Raw genomic sequence first — 24,803 nt, forward strand, 5'->3', positions numbered from 1 at the left:
TGAAAGACCGTGACGTTAAACAGCATTAGGAAATGCAAACCGAGAAGACGACTTCAATGCGAGCACAGAGGCAGACAGGATTCTCTTACAATGTCGTCCTCTCTGTTGTAGTTCGCGATGTCTTTCCTCAAGGTCCTGATGATGATCATACTCAGGATGCCTGCAAACACGGAAACGCATTCACCGATGAAGACATCAGCTGCTGTAACAAGAAACCCTGGTCTAGTAGTACAACCCCGATTCCAAAAAAGTTGGGACAAAGTACAAATTGTAAATAAAAATGGAATGCAATGATGTGGAAGTTTCAAAATTCCATATTTTATTCAGAATAGAACATAGATGGCATATCATTTAAAGATAAAAATTAGGTGATTTTAAATTTCATGACAACAACACATCTCAAAAAAGTTGGGACAAGGCCATGTTTCCCACTGTGAGACATCCCCTTTTCTCTTTACAACAGTCTGTAAACGTCTGGGGACTGAGGAGACAAGTTGCTCAAGTTTAGGGATAGGAATGTTAACCCATTCTTGTCTAATGTAGGATTCTAGTTGCTCAACTGTCTTAGGTCTTTTTTGTCGTATCTTCCGTTTTATGATGCGCCAAATGTTTTCTATGGGTGAAAGATCTGGACTGCGGGCTGGCCAGTTCAGTACCCGGACCCTTCTTCTACGCAGCCATGATGCTGTAATTGATGCAGTATGTGGTTTGGCATTGTCATGTTGGAAAATGCAAGGTCTTCCCTGAAAGAGATGTCGTCTGGATGGGAGCATATGTTGCTCTAGAACCTGGATATACCTTTCAGCATTGATGGTGTCTTTCCAGATGTGTAAGCTGTCCATGCCACACACTAATGCAACCCCATACCATCAGAGATGCAGGCTTCTGAACTGAGCGCTGATAACAACTTGGGTCGTCCTTCTCCTCTTTAGTCCGAATGACACGACGTCCCTGATTTCCATAAAGAACTTCAAATTTTGATTCGTCTGACCACAGAACAGTTTTCCACTTTGCCACAGTCCATTTTAAATGAGCCTTGGCCCAGAGAAGACGTCTGCGCTTCTGGATCATGTTTAGATACGGCTTCTTCTTTGAACTATAGAGTATTAGCTGGCAACGGCGGATGGCACGATGAATTGTGTTCACAGATAATGTTCTCTGGAAATATTCCTGAGCCCATTTTGTGATTTCCAATACAGAAGCATGCCTGTATGTGATGCAGTGCCGTCTAAGGGCCCAAAGATCACGGGCACCCAGTATGGTTTTCCAGCCTTGACCCTTACGCACAGAGATTCTTCCAGATTCTCTGAATCTTTTGATGATATTATGCACTGTAGATGATGATATGTTCAAACTCTTTGCAATTTTACACTGTCGAACTCCTTTCTGATATTGCTCCACTATTTGTCGGCGCAGAATTAGGGGGATTGGTGATCCTCTTCCCATCTTTACTTCTGAGAGCCGCTGCCACTCCAAGATGCTCTTTTTATACCCAGTCATGTTAATGACCTATTGCCAATTGACCTAATGAGTTGCAATTTGGTCCTCTAGCTGTTCCTTTTTTGTACGCTTAACTTTTCCAGCCTCTTATTGCCCCTGTCCCAACTTTTTTGAGATGTGTTGCTGTCATGAAATTTCAAATGAGCCAATATTTGGCATGAAATTTCAAAATGTCTCACTTTCGACATTTGATATGTTGTCTGTGTTCTATTGTGAATACAATATCAGTTTTTGAGATTTGTAAATTATTGCATTCCATTTTTATTTACAATTTGTACTTTGTCCCAACTTTTTTGGAATCAGGGTTGTAGAACAGGATATTATTTAACAGTTATTCTCGAAAGGCAAAGTGAAGATATTCACTGAGCCTGAGGTGGATAATTGGTGAGTATTTAAAAAAAAAAAAATCATTTCAACCTTCAAAAGTGGCATGCAAATGTAATAACGGCACGGCGCAGACTTCTATCACTTATCTATGCCGACTCACATAAAAATACCTTGTTTTGAAATAAAGAAAATCACAATTCCACTTTACCTCTGAATAGTTTTAGACCAAACTTCGTAGCATGTTTAGCGCTTTTAGGAACAGCGTTTTCTTTCAGGGCTCCCTCATGCCTGCGTTACCTTCTGGCTCTCCCCTTTTAGTTATGCTGTCATAGTTAGTTTTGCCGGAGTCCCTGCTTGTACTCAGTGCAATATGTATACTGTTCCTACTTATTCAGGTGACACCGGGCATACCTAACAACCTGTGGGTTTTTTTCCTCCCCCCTGCCCCCCAAAATCTGTCCCTCTGAGTTACATGTCGGTCCTGGGATTGAGATGCTGACCTCTTCTGCTCCTTGGACCTGCCTGATCCATCCTGCATGGATGCAGACGGCGCGCCTTTTGGCGGATGCCGCCTTTTTCACGGCTGTCTGGGGGACTTGTGTGAATCGCGCAGATACGATGAGGTTTTTTTTTTTTTTTGGGGGGGGGGGGGGCGTTGGAGTGTCTGATTATAATTTCATCAAAGTAAATTCTGTATTAAAATTACTAAATAAGCAAATGCCGTTACAGTCCATGAAACATAGGAAGTATAAGAGAAGAAAACAGTAAATCAGAAAGCTGCGCACGTAAAGCCAATTGGCTGCGCGCCATTATCTGCTGCTGGCTGCACTTCACTGCATGCGCAAGGATTTCCATCAGTCCAACGTAAGTTACGCAAGTTACGTAATTGGCTTTACGTGCGCAGCTTTCTGATTTACTGTTTTCTTCTCTTATGGACTGTAACGGCATTTGCTTATTTAGTAATTTTAATACAGAATTTACTTTGATGAAATTATAATCAGATACTCCAACGCCCCCCCCCAAAAAAAACCTCATCGGATCTGCGTGATTCACACAAGTCCCCCAGACAGCTGTGAAAAAGGCGGCATCCACCAAAAGGCGCGCCGTTTGCATCCATGATCCTGGTGCCGTGTCTGGTTGGAGTCTCATCGCATCGCTCCTGTGGAGGGCGGCCCCACGTGGACAGTTGGGGGTCGCGCCTGGAGGATGCTCTGGACTCTTGCAGTGGTGCTTTTTGTGGCTGGGGACTGCAGTTGACTTGCTGACTTTGGGACTGCGGTTGTCGTGAACGGTTTTGCGCTCGGGTTTCCATCAGTGGGGGGTTTATAGAATCAACGAAGCTGACTTTATGTTAGGACTGTTAATGCTATAGTCATGTTGTCTGTTGTTGCCCAAACGAGGATGGGTTCCCTTTTGAGTCTGGTTCCTCTCGAGGTTTCTTCCTCATGTTGTCTGAGGGAGTTTTTCCTTGCCACCGTCGCCACAGGCTTGCTCATTGGGGATAGATTAGGGATAAAATTAGCTCGTGTTTTAAGTCGTTCAAATTCTGTAAAGCTGCTTTGCGACAATGTTTACTGTTAAAAGCGCTACACAAATAAACTTGACTTGACTTTCATCATTTGTAATTTTCCTCACTTACGCCGACAAAGCGATTGGCTGCCATTTTGCCGAATCGCTTGTAGTGATTATCGAGAAATAGTCCGAACTTCTTGACCAATCAGCACATGCGATTTTCTATAAAATCACCTGTGTATTAATACTAAACCTTTTCTTATCATCACTAGCCTTTCTGTAAGCAGTGTCTGTGGATGTGTTGCATTAGAAGCAGAACGAGCAAAAGTGATTCTGAAGCTACTATTGCTGGGTTTCCAAGTGCGGATAAAACACTGAAGCGTAGCGGTGTCAGAATAGAGGGCACCCAGCTGTATTAAAGAAATGCTCAAGCAGTTTTCCAGCCTAATCTCTATATTCAGCATCGACAGGTGACTGATTACCATAAGAATTTCAGCATGATGAGTTCATACTGACGCCAAAAACAAGTCACCTGAATGGACGTCGAATGAAAATACACAACGTTAAGCTCTCTTTCACAGAACGGACTATGTTCTGGATACAATCATGCATGGATCAGGAAGCCTTACAGAACATGCAAGTGATCAGACTGACTTTTGATTGTATTGTTCCAGTGTTGGAAAGCTGACCGAAGCTACATGCTTTAATTTGGTTGAATGTTCCTTCACATTATTCTAATACCTCACACCACCCACACAGACGCTGAATGTGAATGTGTCAGTTGTTGCTGATATGCTGTATTTCCGCACTGGGTGCATGTGTAAATGCGTAAAACATGCATTTAGGTGCATTTGTTCTGTATATTTAGTGCCTAAAGTAGTAAATTTTTTCAAAGGGATCATTAAAGTGTCTTTATATACTAGGGCTGTGCGATGTCCCCTTAATTGGCATCGACGATGTTTACAGTGCAAACATCATGATGGACAATCATATCATGGGGGGGATTTTAATACCACATTATTAAAATTTTATTATTATTATTATTAAAAGTATTAGATACTCATCCGAGGCTTTGGCACGTAAAGAAAAAAAGCGCTAGGTGATGTGGAATATTTGGCCTTGATAATGGATATGTGGTCCAGCTGCAACATGATGCCCTACATGTCAGCTACCGTACATTATGTGGACCGAGAGTGGGCAATGCAGTCCAAATGCCTGCAGACGAGTTTCATGCCAGAGACACGTTCAGCGGACAATTTAGAAGATGCGTTGCGCGAGACACTTGCCGAATGGAAAATAGAGGAGAAAAAGATCGCCTGCATAACAACGGGGCGAATATTGTCACAGCCATCAGGCAATTGAAATGGCCGTGGTTAAGTTGTTTTGGGCACAATTTGAACCTGGCCATAACCAACTTGCTTGCGCAACAGAGGGCCAGTACAGACCGAGCGTTTGGAGTTTGCCGAGCAGTCAACACTGCGTTTGCACACAGCTGGCTTCGGAGAAATGAGCTGCGCAAAGCACAGGTGGAAATGAACCTCCCTGAGCACTCACTGATCACGGTAAGATATTAATCTGCTCTAACAATGAAAGACTAGTATTCAAATTATGAGAAAAAAACTACACTTAAGCTATTACTCATTGTTTATTTACACCATAACAATTGAAGATGCGTTTCGGCCTTTAGTGCGCACTTGAACGCGCTAATTTTTCCAATTTATTAGTGTTTGAATTATTGCACCAGCTTTTTTTTTTTTACTGTCTTTACATTTATCAGAATCACCTTCATTCTTCCATTTGGTCTGACATTATGGCTTAGAGTGGACCATTTTGTGTCTGAAAGTAGGCCTATTTACCAGATTAAAGTTATTTGACTTCTGCCGAAGTCTGCACTTCACTGCCGTTTGATAAGGTGCAATATTTCCCGACTGAAGTCGTTAATAGTGGCTATTTGTTTGAACAACATGACAAATTTTACATTAAAAGTATAGTGTAGGCTAAAAAATGAAGTCAAAATGTATTATTAGTAGCATACTGTATTTGTGTAACCACATGTTATGTTCACTAGCACGTCCCTGCACCATAGCCTACGTGAACAAGCGGTAATAGGATATTACTTTATAATGATTTATATAATTATGTATTTATATACAATTATGTTAGATAATATATTTATATATTAAACAAAACTAACTAACTAAACTAACAAAAAACTAACTTTTTAGGTTAAATAGGCCCAGATGATATATACATGTTTATGACAGGAGGGGGCGTGGTATCACGATGGTGGCTCTCCATCGTAATGGATGACCACCATCGTCGATGGACAATGGCATCGTCTATCGGCACAGCCCTATTATATACACTATCTACCTTTTATAGTCTAGCTATATAGATCTCGCGTCGACACAACATTTAACGACATCTAATAGGGTGTGTTTCAAGATGACAGATTTTCTGTCTCAGTACAGGAAAACATAATTGCTCATGGACAGAAAGGATTTAAAAAAAAAAAGCACTGGATGAAATATTCCTTTGATATTCTTGCTGAAAGGAGAACTGAAGGCAAATTTATCATCAAAATTCTATTTCTCTCATTTTACTAAATAGAGATGAAAGTGGAGCAAAGAAAAAACATCCTGAACTTTTGAAAGTCAAACTAAGATTGGGGGGGGGGGTCCCCCGAAAAAATTTAAACAACATAACACGCAAAACCCTGCATTCTAGTACTTTTCACTGAAACAAGTTATAACATTTAAGCCTTTTTCTTTCATGTACATTAATGATTAACATGTCCAAAAAAATATCACATTTAATTCCCCTAGTTAATGAGTAATTTTCAGGAGTACATTGTTCTAAATTCAGAATTTTCAGTATTGGATGTCAAAACTTATTTAAAGTGATGCTGTCACATCTTATGTGCAATACTGCATATCTCATCTCATTATCTGTAGCCGCTTTATCCTGTTCTACAGGGTCGCAGGCAAGCTGGAGCCTATCCCAGCTGACTACGGGCGAAAGGCGGGGTACACCCTGGACAAGTCGCCAGGTCATCACAGGGCTGACACATAGACACAGACAACCATTCACACTCACACCTACGGTCAATTTAGAGTCACCAGTTAACCTAACCTGCATGTCTTTGGACTGTGGGGGAAACCGGAGCACCCGGAGGAAACCCACGCAGACACGGGGAGAACATGCAAACTCCGCACAGAAAGGCCCTCGCCGGCCACGGGGCTCAAACCCGGCCCTTCTTGCTGTGAGGCGACAGCGCTAACCACTACACCACCGTGCCGCCCAATACTGCATATATGTTTAGAAAATAATAATTCAACTGGTATTAAATAGTTACACAAAAGACAGACCGCGTTTTCTAAAGCACGATATTGCGATAAAATCTCGTTCACATGACATGAGGTATGTATATAAGCATATAAGGTCTCGTACACACCAGCAAGCATTGCGAGACTACAAAAATGGCGGCGCCCTGTCGCCGAACGTAAACAAGCCGAGCGATCGCAAAACCGAATTTCTATGAAACGGAACGGGAAAAATCCGAAAAATAAATTTCTTCATTCGGAAAACCGGAGATTTTCAAGAGTTTTGTCAAATATCCAATTTTCCAGGCAAATCCGGAAGACTTTCATCTATATATTAAATATAGGAATGCATTTCTGACAGCTATTTTCTCACTGCTATAGCAAGTTATGAGTGTTTGAAATATGCTCTGTAATATATCAGTCCATATGTCAAAGCGATGGCCATAAACGAGATTCGCTGAGACCTGTGCGAGACATCGTAGGACGGAAGTAAAAAGTACAGCGGAAATCAAAGCGACCAACATCTGCCAACGTTGTCAAAAGACGCGCGCGCCCTCTTTCGAATGCTGACGTAATCAAGCCGGAAGTTTTTCGTGTCCGAAAACGCTCCCTACTCACTATATAGGGCACTACATAGTGAGGACGCCGTTTTGTAGTGCTGTCCGAAACCTTAGTGAGGATTATTTACACCCTATATAGCGCACTCAAAGTATCCCACAATGCATCATGAAAAGTAGTGTACAACCGATGGTCACTAACCAAAGCAATATACCCCATCATGCATTGTGGTCGTGCTGAAAGGAATCAAATTAAAAGTCTCAAATTTGATGTAATAAAAGGCAGCGGCAAAGAAGAAAGTATTCAGCCTTGATTTAAAGGAACTGAAAGATGCAGGTACTTTGTATTGATTAATGTGGGAAATGTGCTCAGTATAATATGGATTTATCACAAAAATACACGAATGTATTTATTATTTTCAAAACCCACCAGCCGCCTGATCTGGCACGTTTTAATTGTGTGACAGTAATGACGTAAATACTAGGGCTGTAACAATATGCGTATCGAAATCGAAATCGCGATACGCAGAGCCACGATCCGTGTCGCGATACAAGAAGGCAGAATCGCGGTACACCCTTTCAAACTTCTCCTCAGCCCAAAAACAGAGGTGCTTCCAAACTTCAATTTATGAATACTTTACTTTTTATTTAAATTACATTTTAAACTTACTTAAATTACTTTTATTTTTTATATCTATTAGTAAGTCGTTTTTTCGCCGACCTGCGACAATCTTCTGCGAGTCACGCAACGTCCACACTCGCCACTGGCAGAGCATTCATTTCTTTTAAGCGGTCGCCATTCTGGTTGCGACGCAGGGAGCGAATCTGTAAACAAGCAGCTCATTGGCTGGCTAGGTGTGCCACAAGCCAATCACAATCACTTGACCGGAAAGGCATGCAGTGTTGCCAGATTGGGCGGGTTTAGGTGCTTTTTGGCTGGTTTTGAACATATTTTGGGGTGGAAAACGTTAGCAATATCTGGCAACACTGAAGGCATGTCTGCTTGGGCGGAAGCCTTCTGCGGCAGTTACATTTTGACACGCGAGCAATGTTTCACCATAAAAATTCCGCAATTTCCATCTGTTTTCCGCGATCACAGAAAATCATTGGCCCTATGAGAGTGAGACAGTGAGAGAGCTATCCCCCCCCCAAAAAAAAATCTTAACGGATTTACATGATTTGGAAAAATGACTTTTTCAGAACCGAAAAAAACAGAGCTTCCGGCTCAACAGTATTATTTTGAGAAATAAAACAGTCTTTGGATGTACATTTGTTCATTTTTGCATACATATTACTCATTCTCTGCAGTGGTCTGAATTATTTGTTATTGAATAGTTAATGTAAGTAAGTAAATGTTAATAAGTCAAATTTACTACTTTAAAAATGCATTTAAAAAAAATCGTGGGTGTATCGAATCGTGGGTCAAAAATCGCGATACGAATCGAATCGTGAGTTGGGTGTATCGTTACAGCCCTAGTAAATACCAGCACGACGGAGTAGTGTCCGAAAGCGGTTTTTTTTTTCCTTTTTCCATTTAACCAATGGAAAGTCGTATGGAATAATCTCATCACTGATGAAGCTGGCAAATCTCGAAATTAATCTAAATTGGAACGACTTGGTGATCTGGCAGCTGTGTAAAGTTTTCAAAATGGCAGCGCTGACACTTCATGTTTGAAGTCTCGCACAAGTCTCGTGAAGATCGCGCAGATAAACGACGCCTGCCGTGGACCAAACGAACTACATTCAACATGGCTAAAAACTGAAAAGGCGTAGTTCGTTTGGTCCACGGCAGGCGTCGCTTATCTGCGCGATCTTCACGAGACTTGTGCGAGTACGTGCCAATATGAGTCACGATACAAGGTTAATAAAACTGAAAACGTAACTGAACAACACGTTAATTAAGACATAAAGCAAGTTTAAAAATGACTTCAGTTCCCCTTTAACAGCACTGTTACTGTCACAATGACTATGAAAGGGATGAGAGTGGTGCTAAAAGGAAGGCAAGAGGCCCGTTAACCCAGGTTTTGGACGTCTACTGTAAATTTTCATTACATTAAAATCCCCCAGAGAAATTCAGACAGAAATTCATAACTAGATCTGTTCCATACATTCATACCACAAATAGTGATGCCACAAAAAAAAAAAAAAAGCGCCCACCCACACACCCAGCCCTACATTTTTAGCTTTTAGAGCTAGCGATAACGTTGCAATAGCTGTGCAGTCTGGTTAGTCAAATGACTTTCTATGGATTTGCCTGCCAAGTTGCCGTAGCCTTGTCCAAACTGCTTGCTGCAAACTAGCAGCAGTAGTAGCGATGATAATGAAACCTACATAATGTTTGCATTGCTCATTAGGTCAGGTGTTAATGAAATTTGAAAACCAAATTCTGTTTGAAAAAAAAAAAAAAAAGTTCATTAAGGCCATGTACACACGTAGCCGGGTATTTTTAAAACCGAACATTTCCCCCCCTCCGTTTATAAAAATGTTTTATCCACACCACCTCGTCTTCGAAAAAAATCCCTTCCACACATAACCGAACATCTGCGTTTTCAATCACATTCATAAGCATTCCAAACCTGTAGATGGCATTATTTCCCCAAACCTCATCTCATCTCATTATCTGTAGCCGCTTTATCCTGTTCTACAGGGTCGCAGGCAAGCTGGAGCCTATCCCAGCTGACTACGGGCGAAAGGCGGGGTACACCCTGGACAAGTCGCCAGGTCATCACAGGGCTGACACATAGACACAGACAACCATTCACACTCACATTCACACCTACGCTCAATTTAGAGTCACCAGTTAACCTAACCTGCATGTCTTTGGACTGTGGGGGAAACCGGAGCACCCGGAGGAAACCCACGCGGACACGGGGAGAACATGCAAACTCCACACAGAAAGGCCCTCGCTGGCCACGGGGCTCGAACCCAGACCTTCTTGCTGTGAGGCGACAGTGCTAACCACTACACCACCGTGCCGCCCTTCCCCAAACCTGTAGATGGCATTATTTCCCCAAACCTGTAGATGGCATTATTTCCCCAAATCCTACCCCCTAATCACATCAGAAAAGCACCTGCACAATAATTAACGCTTTCAAGGCACTACTCCGATCCATTACTCTTTGTCCATGCTTAATCTGGCTTCTGCAGTAAACAAAGGTCGCACGTTTGACGTCAGGGCAGATTTGTTGTCATTTTTTTGGCGCAGATTGTGACGTTCTAAAACGCAAAACTCCGGTTATCTCCGTCTACACGAAAAGGCATACACGGAGTTTTCAAAAATCTTCACTTTGCCCGGAGTTTTTTTAAATATTCGTTTTTGATGCGTTTTCATGTGGATGACAGGCCAAAACGTAGAAAAATTTCTTCGATTTAGCAGATACCCGGCTACGTGTGGACGGGGTCTGAGATCTCCTTTTGAGTTTCAGTTTTACACAAACTTTATTATTTGTACCTGACAAGAAGAATACGACCACCACCGAGTTGACTATGGAGAACCAGTGAATCTGCACATCGCTCATCGTGAGGTACGTGTCCCAGCGTGACGCCCACTTCACCTGACTCTCCTACACACCGGTAGAAGACACAGAGACATTAGGGATGTACAGGACACATGGACAGTCTGTTGAAAAGGTGGCTGAAGTCTCACCTTCCAGTGCACAGAGTACGTGAAGAGCACACTGTTCTCTTTGGATGGATCGATCTCCTGAGGAGCAGAACTGCTCGCCTCCGGTAACGTGCACGCGCCATTCGAGTCAACTTTCAGGTCTAAAAGACATTTAGAGGTCAGATTTCACTCATTTGTCAGTCTGAGAGAAAGACTGCACACACAGACCGAGAGAGAGAGCTAGAAAGAGAGAGAATATAATTGAAAACCTAAAAACATTTATGCACACTTGCAGGGGTGGACAGGAACAAAGTACATTTACTTGAGTACTGTACTTAAGTACACTTTGAGCATCTGTACTCTGAGGATTTTTTTTTTGGAAACTTACAGTATGACTAACTTCACTACATTTGAAAAGACAAATATCATACTTTTTACTCCACTACATTTCTATCAAGGTCCTTGTTACTGTGAAGCAGCTTTGAAAGTGGATGTTTTTTTTCCTTTTCTTTTCTAAAACGTGATTGGTTTTTCTGCAGGTGACACTGACAGCCGATCAGTAATCACTAGGGTCACGTAACATCCATAGACTGTATAAAATCAAGTTCAGTGATTTCTCCGCAGCATTATTTAACACGATCAGTTGATGGCAGAATGGAAGGACGCGGTTCTTCTGGGGAATGCACACACTCATGGCCATACCTAGAACCCATGTTTCAGTTTTCAGAAAGGATTAAAGATTCGTTTCGTTTTAAATGTTTGCTGAAAACGAAATCACATCACGTGCCATATATATATATATATATATATATATATATATATATATATATATATATATATATATCTCCCTGCACACTTTGCGTGCATTATGTCTGCTGCTGGCAGACATTTTACCATTTTGCACCCTGCTGTAAATTATTTGTACCCTGCTATTCTCCCAAACTTTGAAGCCCCTGCATTTCTGTCTTTGGTAACAGCATTAGGTTTTGTAAGCGTTGTGGCAATAATACAACTATGCGTTGACAGAAAATGTAGTTTCAATACTTACCATAAGTATTTTTAAAAGCAAGTACTTCAGTACTTTGACTTAAGTAAAAATTTGACTGGACAACTTTCACTTGTATCGGAGTAACATTTGACCAGCAGGATCTGTACTTTGACTTAAGTAATGAAGTTGGGTACTTTGTCCACCTCTGCACACTTGTTTAAAAAGGCTTCTATTATAACCATTTTTACAACCAGCAATCTCGTCACTTCTTGTCCTTCATTTGCTGCTTTAGTAGAGAATCATCTCTTAAATTCTCAATTATCATCCTAGTTAGAGATACACAGTACAAAAAAAAAAAAAGATTTTTTTCAAATTTCAGACGAGAATATATATGACTGCATTCCCCAATTTATATGGAACTATAATCCTGGTGGGGGGTGGGGGTGCTGCTGAAAGACTCGTATTTTACAAACTTCATGACAAAATTTTGAATTTCCTGTTTGAACAGTAAATCGCAAAGAAACAAAATCACTGATTGAAAAATAAATAAATATTAGTGCTCAATGAACCAGTTCTGTGCCTCAAACTACTGATGTGCATTGGGAGTGGGACCCCCCCCCACAGAACACAACAAAAAGAAAAGCTGGGGTACTGGGCATTTTTAATTTCGTATTCATGGGAGCTTCGGATATGAAGCTTGCAGGACAAAGAAAGGCCATTTTTATTCAAACGAAGGTTCATATATTGTTTGCGTGGCATTGCTTTCATTAATTGATGAGTGGTTGCTTAATCCTGGTCAGAGTGGTTTAAAGTACTAATCTGTTTATATTTTAACAAACAGAACCAACTACATTCATCGAAAAAAATATCGTGGGCAGGTGCAAACAATAATAACCAAGAGGGCGGGCTGGGCTGGTCAGAATTTTTTTGGCAAGAGGCAGCAATAATTTTTTTTTTTAATATATAAAACAAACCAGTCCTGTGCACACCTCTACCGCAAACCCATCTGACACTGCAATAAATCGTTCTATGTTCTCTGGTCAAAGTCACTGCGGCCAGGGGCTCCCCTTTTAATCCTGGAGGTTGTGAGGCTCTTGTTTGTGCAGAGGATACAAAACAAACAACCTTAAAATACTCGCTCACAAACTCGGACACCCTGCAGTTTCAGGGAAAACACAGTAGTTGACTTTGCAGTTTCAGTCATCCATGGATATGCCGCGAGTTGGCCTAGTGGTTAGCGTGTCCGCTTCTCGATCGGGAGATCGTGAGTTCTAATCGTGGTCGGGTCATACCATCATAAAAACGGTACCAACTGCTGTCTGGCAAGGCACGCTGCAATACAGATGCGAGTGGGGAGTCAAACTCTTGCAGTTACTAGAGGACCAGCCCCCCACACTGTAACCCTAGCTATGTAACAGGCGAGAGGCCGAGGGCTACGGAGATTGGCACCGCCCTATGCGCCACATGGCATGGGAAGGACTTTGATTGTTTGATGGCTATGGTATTTGGAAATTTATACGATTTGGGGTGGGGGGGAGAACCCTACCAGTACCCAACCCACTACTAAGTTTTATTTTATTATGCATCCAGGATGTTTCGTTAGTGAAGGAGTTACCTTCTAGCTTGACGCTCTGTGGCACCACCTCGAAGCGTACAACACGGAAATTATGCTCCTCTTCCTCCTCCACCTTCTCTTTGTGGTAGTACAGAATGAAGGACAGGTGGTTGTGCAAATAGAACTGCAGGAACCAGAAAACATGATAATTTACTAAACATTACAAGGACACAGATGTACTACAAACACAACACCCAGCACCAATCTCCTAGTACACCATCATGACCATAGGACTCCAGGCAAGAATTTCAGAGCGCTTGTTTTGCTTCAAATCTCTAAGCCTGGTACTCACCAAATCACTATAAAACGATATGATTTAGGAATTGCAAACAACAAAGCTACACCATCAGCTCTTACCAAAGGCCCTCTGAGTTACTGTTAGGAAACCGATACGAGGCCTAAACCTTATATACAGTGCCTTGAAAAAGTATTCATACCCCTTAAACTTTTTCACATTTTTCCACCTTACAACCACGAACTTCAAGTTTTTTATTGAGATTTTATGTGATAGACCAACACAGAGTAGCACGTAATTGTGAAGTGAAACAAAAATGATCTTCAAAATTTTAAACAAAAATCTGAAAAAATGCGATGTGCATTAGTATTCAGCCCCCCTGCGTCAATACTTTGTAGAGCCACCTTTTGCTGCAGTTACAGTTGCAAGTCTTTTATGGTATGTCTCTACCAGCTTTGCACATCTAGACACTGAAATTTTTGCCCATTCTTCTTTGCAAAATAGCTCAAGCTCAGCCAGATTGGATGGAGAGCGTCTGTGAACAGCAATTTTCAAGTCTTGCCACAGATGCTCAATGGGATTTAGGTCTGGACTTTGACTGGGCCATTCTAACACATGAATATTCTTTGATCTAAACCATTTCATTGTAGCTCTGGCTGTATGTTTAGGGTCATTGTCTTGCTGGAAGGTGAATCTCCTTCCCAGTCTCAAGTCTTTTGCAGCCTCCAACAGGTTTTCTTCCAGGACTGCCCTGTATTTAGCTCCATCCATCTTCCCATCAATTCTGACCAGCTTCCCTGTCCCTGCTGAAGAAAAGCATCCCCATAGCATGATGCTGCCACCACCATGTTTCACAGTGGGGATGGTGTGTGCAGGGTGATGAGCAGTGTTAGTTTTCCGCCACACATAGCGCTTTGCGTTTAGGCCAAAAAGTTCAACTTTGGTCTCATCTGACCAAAGCACCTTCTTCCACATGTTTGCTGTGTCCCCTACATGGCTTCTTATGCCTGTCTTTCAACAATGGCTTTCTTCTTACCACTCTTCCAAAAAGGCCAGATAGTTGTCCTGTGCACAGATTCTCCCACCTGAGCTGTGGATTTCTGCAGCTCCTCCAGAGTGATCATGGGCCTCTTGGCTGCTTCTCTGACCAGTGCTCTCCTTGCTCGCTCTGTCAGTTTAGGTGGACGGCCATGTCTTGGTAGGTTTGCAGTTGTGCCATACTTTTTCCATTTTTGAATGATGGATTTAACAGTGCTTCTTGAGATGTTCAGAGCTTGGGATATTTTTTTATAACCTAACCCTGCTTTAAGCTTCTCCAGAACTTTATCCCTGACCTGTCTGGTGAGTTCTTTGGTCTTCCTGATGCTGTTTGTTCTTCAGTGTTCTCTAACAAACCACTGAGGCCTTCACAGAACAAGTGTATTTATGCTGAGAGTAAATTGCACACAGTAGGACTCTATTAACTGATTAGATGACTTCTGAAGGCAATTGATTGCACTGGATTGTATTTAGAGGTATCAGAGGACAGGGGGCTGAATAGTAATGCACACCACATTTTTCAGATTTTTATTTGCTTAAAATTTTGAAGACCATTTATCATTTTCATTTCACTTCATAATTATGTGCTACTCTGTGTTGGTCTATCACATAAAATCTCAATAAAAAAAAAACTTTTAAGTTCGTGTTTGTAAGGTGGAAAAATGTGAAAAAGTTCAAGGGGTATGAATACTTTTGCAAGGCACTGTACACCATCCTCCTCAAAATTATAGTTTAACTAGAAACACACTCGGAGGAAACGGCAAACATGAGTCAAACAGGTTTGCGTTACGTAAATGTCACGATTTGGCCTTAACAGAAAGAAGCACATTCTGTATAATAAAGTGATAAACAATTCGTAAATTCACTTTAGTATGCATTTGGGAGGAATTCTTTACGAGGCACTTAGAAAACGAACGAGTACTTTCGGGCAAATACTTTTCAAACCAGCTCTAGTGACAGAACACAAAAGAAGGGCAGAGCAGGATACGATACAAACTGCACTCTCAACAAATATTTGAAGATCCCACCCTGAGTGTACAGGACAAACATTCAGGGTTTGTTCCCCCCCCCTTGTCCATCAGAAAAAAGAAAAAAAAAAAAAAGTTATAATATATGGAGTTTAAATTCAGGAAAATGACAGGATTTCCAAAACAAATATTTTTCTCTCTTTTTATGCATTTCAGATAGAAGTAAAAAGTTAATCGCATTATGAACTTGACTTATCTCCACAATTAACACGAGTGCTCTGAGAGCACAATATCCCCCGCTGGCAGCTATATCTATGCTATAAGTGCTTAATACACCCTCATGAAATTGTCAAAGTACAAGTTTGGTAATCAAGGGATGTAACTCTGGTAAAATGCGACTGAATTAAACGAAATTGCAATAGGCGTATGACCAACATATAACAGAATCCTGTCAAGTTTCGTGAAATTCCTCCAAAAATTGTGAGAGGAGTCGATTTCAGAAGGCGAGTACCCTTCCCAGGACGGACAGACAGACGGATATCGCCACGACATAATCCCCCTTCGGGCCTTTCGGCCAGCAGGGGATAAAAAAGGAGAAACCTATGTTTAAAGGGCATATCACGGGTAAATTCAAGAGCAAGATCAATGTAATTTTATATTAAACTTTGGTCAAATATCTGTAACATTCTGCATTTTCTGCAATTTTTTTACCTTGCGCAATACCAGAAAAATTCAGCTGATCTCAAGCCATTTGAGGCGAATTGGTCCGCCTCTGAAAAAACTTGGCATTTGGATTTCCCGGCAAACATTGATTTTTGTGACGTCATCTGTGGGACGCCTCCCTCTGAATCCTACGCCAGCGCTGGTTTGTTTATGAGAAAACGACTTGGTGGTTTTCTGCAAATTTCTTCAACGTTATCGCGTAATTATTAAAATGGTTAACAGATGTATCGTAGGAGGGTGTAGCAACACCAATCTTGATGGGATTAGTACTCATCGTTTCCCAAAAGACCGGACAATGAGAGAGAAACGGGAGCGCTTGGTCTACACAGGCTGTGCACTGAAACCGTGCAAAGCTCGCGCAGCCTGCTGGCGGATCCGCACGTGACGTCACGAATTTGGCTCCAGACTCGCTTGGGATTTTTCCAGACACGTTTTGTTATTTTATTTTTTTCTGCTGTAGACAGATGGCCTTGTGCAAAATTACCCTTCTGGATGAGTGTGTAAAGGGACATACTTTCATATTAAAAACAAAACAAAACACAAAATTGGTCCAGAATATGCACTTTAAGGACTCAAGACACCGGCACAGTGATTGCCTAAAAGCAAGTATTAATAGATTTCATTTGGATTTAACTCAATATGTATTAAATAAAATACACAACTTATAATAATGAAAATGACATGCATTTTTACTCCTAGCTCACAGACAGACAGACAGACAGACAGGCTATTCACCAACAGTCATCTATTTATAGAAAAACAGCATTAATGATGCTAAAGAATGATATAAGCTCACCTGCGGTAGTTTACACACTTGTGCTGTTTAAAAAAAAATCGTCTCTTGGTGCTTGACTAATCGCTGTTTGCTCTTATAGAGATACAGAAACAATCACTGTGTAATTCAGTGAGTTCATCTGATAATCGAGTTTAACCATATTTTTATTAGGTCGCTTAAACATGGCAGGACTTTGTTCTCTGTCAACTGTACAGAGTACCGTCTGGACTCCAAGTCCAACTGTAAAACGTTTAGTGATTTCATGCACAGAAGTCACTAAACACACTGAGAAGCTCCGTTTCTCTTTACAACTTTCCACTGTAGTCAGTAGGGCTGTAACAATATGCGTATCGAAATCGAAATCGCGATACGCAGAGCCACGATCCGTGTCGCGATACAAGAAGGCAGAATCGCGGTACACCCTTTCAAACTTCTCCTCAGCCCAAAAACAGAGGTGCTTCCAAACTTCAATTTATGAATACTTTACTTTTTATTTAAATTACATTTTAAACTGACTTAAATTACTTTTATTTTTTATATCTATTAGTAAGTCGTTTTTTCGCCGACCTGCGACAATCTTCTGCGAGTCACACAACGTCCACACTCGCCACTGGCAGAGCATTCATTTCTTTTAAGCGGTCGCCATTCTGGTTGCAACGCGGGGAGCGAATCTGTAAACAAGCAGCTCATTGGCTGGCTAGGTGTGCCACAAGCCAATCACAATCACTTGACCGGAAAGGCATGCAGTGTTGCCAGACTGGGCGGGTTTAGGTGCTTTTTGGCTGGTTTTGAACATATTTTGGGGTGGAAAACGTTAGCAATATCTGGCAAAACTGAAGGCATGTCTGCTTGGGCGGAAGCCTTCTGCGGCAGTTACATTTTGACACGCGAGCAATGTTTCACCATAAAAATTCCGTAATTTCCATCTGTTTTCCGCGATCACAGAAAATCATTGGCCCTATGAGAGTGAGACAGTGAGAGAGCCACCCCCCAAAAAAAAATCTTAACGGATTTACACGATTTGGAAAAATGACTTTTTCAGAACCGAAAAAAACAGAGCTTCCAGCTCAACAGTATTATTTTGAGAAATAACAGTCTTTGGATGTACATTTGTTCATTTTTGCATACATATTACTCATTCTCTGCAGTGGTCTGAATTATTTGCTATTAAATAGTTAATGTAAGTAAGTAAATGTTAAGTCAAATTTACTACTTTAAAAATACATTAAAAAAAATCGTGGGTGTATCGAATCGTGGGTCAAAAATCGCGATACGAATCGAATCGTGAGTTGGGTGTATCGTTACAGCCCTAGTAGTCAGGACTGGTGTTATGAGCCGGGTCTCAAATTGAAAACTGGAATACCTTGCTAAGAGAACTTAAGTCATGTGTAAACAGTAACACTTTTAAGAAACAACTGAAAATCTCCCTATTTAGCTTATGCTTCTTAGACTCTGACTTGTTTATTAAATTTTAATGAAATTTTTTTTTTATTCTGGAGTGACTTCAAGTATATTTATCCTTGACTTGCAAGTGACATCAAAGCAAAATAGAAACCCGGATGTTGGCCATATTGGTGGATATACAAATGCAGGGTCAAGCGACATTCCGTACAAAACAGTCACGCGTGCGCAACTCTCTTTGTTTTTCCACTGCTTTAAGCGTTCTTTTAGCTATGCCATATCTTTGTGCTGTATACGGTTGAGGTCACAACAGTTGAGCATGTTCCGATTTTTTTAGAATTCCGTCCGTGACTCGGAAAGTGGGCGAGGAAACTCTGAGGCTTAGTACGGAGAGGAGACGAGCACGGCTGAACAACATCGGCAGGGCTGATCTAACAGAGGCGAAAACCCAAACAGCTCGTGTTTGCAGTGATAATTTTCTCTCAGGTGAGATTCAACAGCTTTCTCAATAATATCACGGAAGAATTTTATTTCGTGTTGCTAGAATTTTGCTATAAAATTAGCGTTCTCCTGTTGTAGTTCACTCGGATGTTGTTATATTTTTAACGTGTATTATCATTTGACTTCTAGGAGCGCCAGCAAAATTATACGATAGAAACAATCCAGACTGGGCACCCGCTCAGAAAATGGGCTATGTTTCATCCAAGGTCAGACTCGATTCTTCAGCAGCCGAACCAGAAAGAACGCGATATCTGGGTACTCGATGGTCGGTAGAAGCGTCTTATCTTCAGAAAAGTCTGACTTTTTAAAATAATATGGGTCAAAACCCACACATACTGTATCTATCTTCTCTTTGTATCGAATCTTTGCTCGACTGTTCAAATTGTGGCAATACTGAGAAAATTCAGTATTGTTTACAGACACACTTTCAGCGGCTGCCACCCTAGTTGCTTTGTATATCCACCATCATGGCGGACGCTCATAACGTAGCACATTTTGATCACGTGGTTGCAAGCCATATATTGTTAGTTTGCATTTTTTTGAATTGTAAAGCGCTATAGAGTGTACATATATAGCACTATATAAACGTAATGCATTATCATTATTAACTAAGCTAGAAAATCCAGAAGACTAGATTTTCCAAAAGACTGGAAAACTGATATTTCAGTCGGAAGCTTCCATCGGAGGTTTTGAAAATTCAAAGACTAACTAAAATAGGAAAAGCAATTACTGTTAGTACTCAGTGATGCTCTACAATAATACATACACGTGCAATTTGGGTGGCATAGTGGTGTAGTGGTTAGCACTGTCGCCTCACGGCAAGAAGGTCCGGGTTCGAGCCCCGTGGCCGGCGAGGGCCTTTCTGTGCGGAGTTTGCATGTTCTCCCCGTGTCCGCATGGGTTTCCTCCGGGTGCTCCGGTTTCCCCCACAGTCCAAAGACATGCAGGTTAGGTTAACTGGTGACTCTAAATTGACCGTAGATGTGAGTGTGAATGGTTGTCTGTGTCTATGTGTCAGCCCTGTGATGACCTGGCGACTTGTCCAGGGTGTACCCTGCCTTTCGCCCGTAGTCAGCTGGGATAGGCTCCAGCTTGCCTGTGACCCTGTAGAACAGGATAAAGCAGCTAGAGATAATGAGATGAGATGAGACGTGCAATTTGAGACAGTGCATCTGTTTGTTTGGTCATGTACATGTAATATGCAGAAGCATTATTTTCTGAGGATTATTTCCTAAAGAAGGATGTACAATTAACAATTTGACAGAAAATACTAATTTAAAAAAAAAATAAAATAATGACTTTCGCTAACGATGTGGTCCATCGCAACGGTCTGTTATACAAAAATAATGCACTGTAGAATGCTGTAATTGACCAATCGGGATCAAGTGTTCGAACGAGCCGTGTAACAAATCCGTTTAAGTGACCGAGACAGTAAGTGCACTTACCTTGTTATTGTCAGTGAAGCCCAACCTGTAGCCATGTTCAAACTGGACATCTTTTACAACGTCTTTCTTCTGTTCCTCGTCAGTCCCTGCCTCTCTGTTTGGGTAAAACTCCAACCTGGTGGCCACTGGAAGATTATCTGCAATACTGTTCATACCCATCAACAGGTCAGAGGTATGGCTTTTAACATAATGGAAAACACATGAGAGGTCCACTGTCCTCACCATTTATGAAAAGTAATAGAATATTGGACTCCATTATTATATTAGCTTTTTGACCATTTCTAATTCAGTAATATCACATGAGAAAGCGTACTGCTCTACATGAACATCAGCACAGCTGTGATCCGGTCGTAGAAATGACGCTGCAGGCCGAGTGCTGAGGCTAATCACAGCCGGGCTGATGTTCAGGACAACAGCACAACCTCGAGTGCTTTTATTTAACAGTTCTATAAACAAGAACTTAATATCGATTAAGTGACATTTTAGCCTCAATATGGACGAATGTACCATTTATTTTGCTTCGTGAGTGGACATGGATCCTAAAAAGCCACACTCACTTTATAAACCGCTCATCCATCGAGAGCCTGCTGACGTGCTGTATCACAGTATGGTACGGCAGCTGCACTGCTGTAGACAGGGAGAGGCTCTAGAGGGTAGTTAAGGCAGCACAGATCATCATTGGCTGCCCTCTCCCCTCCCTGATGGACATTTACACCTCCCACTGCCTTAGCAGAGCTAAAAACATTATCAAGGACAGCTCCCACCCTGGCTTTGATCTGTTCGACCTGTTGCCCTCAGGAAGGCGCTACAGGTGCATCAGGACAAAAACAAATCGATTAAATAAAAAACAGCTTCTTTCCAAAAGCCATAACCACCCTGAACTCGGATATGCTCCGACTTTATAGTCTATTTATTTTACTATTTTACTAATTTATAATGTGCAGTACTTTATAAGATGACTCTCTATGCAATACTTTTATAATGCGCAATACCACACTCCATAATGTGAAACGCAACATATTCACCTCAGGACTGTGCATCTTACACACAGCACATACACCTCAAGCCTGTGCACCTTACCTTGCAATACTTCATAATGTGTAATATTTTATCTTATAATGTGACTCTCTCGTGCAATAATTTGTAATGTGACTGTCTCTGTGCAATACCTCACTCCATAATGTGTAACACAACACATACACCTCAGACTGTGCACCTTACCCCCCCTTTTTTTTCCTCCCCCCTTCCTCTCTCTCTCTCTCTCTCTACACGCTGTTTGCACTGTTATTGGAGATGCTTTAATCTCATTGTACATGTGTATAGTGACAATAAAGGCATTCTATTCTATTCTACATTCCCATGTAAAACTAGCCTAGTAAACTAGACCCACCCGCCTAGCGGCCAAAAATATTTTTGCCTAGCGAGTGGGTCTAGCCTCGCACCATATAAACAAAAACACCCTGGGCATCAAATCGTGCCCGCCAATCACAACGCAAGGTTTTTGTTTGGATTCTTTGGGCGGGCTTTTGCAGGAGTGATGACAAAGCTGCACGACGCTGGAGAAAGCACAACAGGAAAGATGGCTACGGCTAGTGAACAGCGCGCGTTTGACTCCGCTTTGGAATCAGTTTTAGAAGAATTAGACTTGGAGTTTTCGTTGAAACATGAGCAGGAAGAGGCTCTCTGCTCATTCCTTTTCAAGAAGGACGTTTTCACTGTTTTGCCGACTGGCTATGGCAAAAGTCTGATCTACCAGCTGGCTCCGCTCGTAGCCAAAAGGATGGGGCTAGTTTGTGCAGTACGAAGAATTAATAAACAGCTTTGAAACATTACTTTTTGATTGTTTCTTATTTTCCCGTTATTTTAAATTTAAGGGAAATTATTTCACCAAACACCACTAAATAAAAACTCTCAAAAACAGTTTAAGCAAACCCTTGAAAAACACTTGAAAAAAATGTGTATGTGGTACAGACTCCAAACTTGTGGTCATTATCTCCAAACTTCTTAATATCTAGAACCTGTTTATTAATTAATACGCATTTTGAAAAATTATTTATTTCAAGGCCTCCCCCACTGCTTTCTATCGCTCTGACTACGTCACAGTCACTGTTGCGCTGATTGGTCAGAGCGTTGGCCTATACGCACAGAGACAGTTTGAAAGACAGCGGTTTGTTCCTCCTACCCGCTTCGGAAATGTCTACGGATCGAGGCCAGACTAAATATTCACATTTAGTTTGGCTTGCCAGGCTAGTGTAAAACTGTCTTCCTTTTCATCTTCATCTGCCATGTCCTCTGATGATGTCACTAACATCAACTGGTTAGAACGAGGACGTGGACTTTTACATGACAAGTGGAATAATGCACACAATGAAATATCAGCATTCCTGGAATGCTGACTGACAAAACAAGTTCTTGGGCCATTGTTACATTACATTAATGGCATTTAGCAGACGCGCTCATCTTATCAGAGTGACGTACAACATACCCAGAGCAGCCTGGGGAGCAGTTGGGGGTTAGGTGCCTTGCTCAAAGACACTTCAGCCATTTCCTGCTAGTTCAGGGAATCGAACTGGCGACCTTCTGGTCCCAAAGCTGCTTCTCTAACCATTAGGCCATTGCTAAGATATGTTCCACATCTGGGGCATGTCTATAAAATGACTGACAAGAAGCCATTCCAAAATACATCCTGGATACATTTTTTTTTTCAGCTACATCATACTAATCACTTTGAGACAATTACTTAAAAGTAGACGGCCTTTCGATTTCATAAAACTGATGAAATTTAGTTCCCTCTGAAATCTGGTCACTGTCACAAATTTATTTCTGTAATATCCAAAAAAAAAAAAAAGTTATTTAATTTGAGGGGATTCCTGAGTAAATAGTGTGCATGAAATCGCTCGCTTTGCACAGTCAAGCAAACAGAAGAAGTCCGTGTGCGCATGCGCAGGTTTACCTTTGACCGTACACTGACAGTTACATCATTTTGTCGCTAAACGAACAACTGATCACACCGAGGTGCTCGCTGACCGCCGATATTTATTAGTTTGGTCCTGCGTTTCCTTTCCTTCGCAACATAACGTCTTTTCTTCTCGCTTTCTGTTACCGTAGTCGGTCTTTCACGTTTCATTCGCGTCCTCCATTTTTCTCTCCTGTTTCAAATTTGTATCCCACAATGCCTCGCGCGGACGGGGAAAGCCCACCATGTGATGCATGACGTAGTCTCTTGTATCACGTCACGGTAAAGCAGGAAAAAATAGCTGAGAATGCAGGGCCACGTGGCCTTAAATTCATTCGTCGTTCTATTTTTAAAAAACGAATAAAATTGGAAGTCTGCGATTCGAATTCAGTAGCTTTCGGTCCACTAAACAAAAATAATTGCGTGTCGGGGAAAATTCTTTTATATGGCCTAAACCTGAAAAATGTGAAAGTCAGTCATAGTCAATAAACTATTACATTTTATAATTTCTACATAATTATCCACATTATTTATACTAGTAAGAAAAGAAAATATTGACCACTGCACCTTTAAAGGAACAGTCCACCGTACTTCCATAATGAAATATGCTCTTATCTGAATTGAGACGAGCTGCTCCGTACCTCTCCGAGCTTTGCGCGACCTCCCAGTCAGTCAGACGCAGTCAGACGCGCTGTCACTCCTGTTAGCAATGTAGCTAGGCTCAGCATGGCCAATGGTATTTTTTGGGGCTGTAGTTAGATGCGACCAAACTCTTCCGCGTTTTTCCTGTTTACATAGGTTTATATGACCAGTGATATGAAACAAGTTCAGTTACACAAATTGAAACGTAGCGATTTTCTATGCTATGGAAAGTGCGCACTATAATGACAGGTGTACTAACACCTTCTGCGCGCTTCGGCAGCGCATTGATATCTGAGCTCCGGATCAATGCGCTGCCGAAGCGCGCAGAAGGTGTTAGTACGCCTGTCATTATAGTGCAGACTTTCCATAGCATAGAAAATCGCTACGTTTCAATTTGTGTAACTGAACTTGCTTCATATCACTGGTCATATAAACCTATGTAAACAGGAAAAACGCGGAAGAGTTTGGTCGCATCTAACTACAGCCCCAAAACATACCATTGGCCATGCTGAGCCTAGCTACATTGCTAACAGGAGTGACAGCGCGTCTGACTGCGTCTGACTGACTGGGAGGTCGCGCAAAGCTCGGAGAGGTACGGAGCAGCTCGTCTCAATTCAGATAAGAGCATATTTCATTATGGAAGTACGGTGGACTGTTCCTTTAAGGTTCCCAAAAAAAAAAAAGTTATGGATT

General features: G+C 41.5%; 1 protein-coding gene across 2 annotated transcripts in view; it reads right to left on the reverse strand.

The window, feature by feature from the left end:
* tm9sf4 (transmembrane 9 superfamily protein member 4) overlaps positions 1-24,803 on the reverse strand; it is a 48,665-nt gene that overhangs the window by 17,181 nt on the left and 6,681 nt on the right. For both annotated transcript variants that reach the window (XM_060938036.1, XM_060938035.1), the window contains exons 5-9: positions 20,513-20,657; positions 13,427-13,550; positions 10,866-10,984; positions 10,671-10,782; positions 90-160 (exon numbers count right to left, since the gene is read on the reverse strand). In XM_060938036.1, coding sequence (XP_060794019.1) covers positions 90-160; positions 10,671-10,782; positions 10,866-10,984; positions 13,427-13,550; positions 20,513-20,657 — 571 coding nt within the window. The remainder of the gene's footprint in view (positions 1-89; positions 161-10,670; positions 10,783-10,865; positions 10,985-13,426; positions 13,551-20,512; positions 20,658-24,803) is intronic.

Source organism: Neoarius graeffei, chromosome 13, assembly GCF_027579695.1.
Source record: "Neoarius graeffei isolate fNeoGra1 chromosome 13, fNeoGra1.pri, whole genome shotgun sequence".
In the NCBI taxonomy this organism is placed as follows: domain Eukaryota; kingdom Metazoa; phylum Chordata; class Actinopteri; order Siluriformes; family Ariidae; genus Neoarius; species Neoarius graeffei.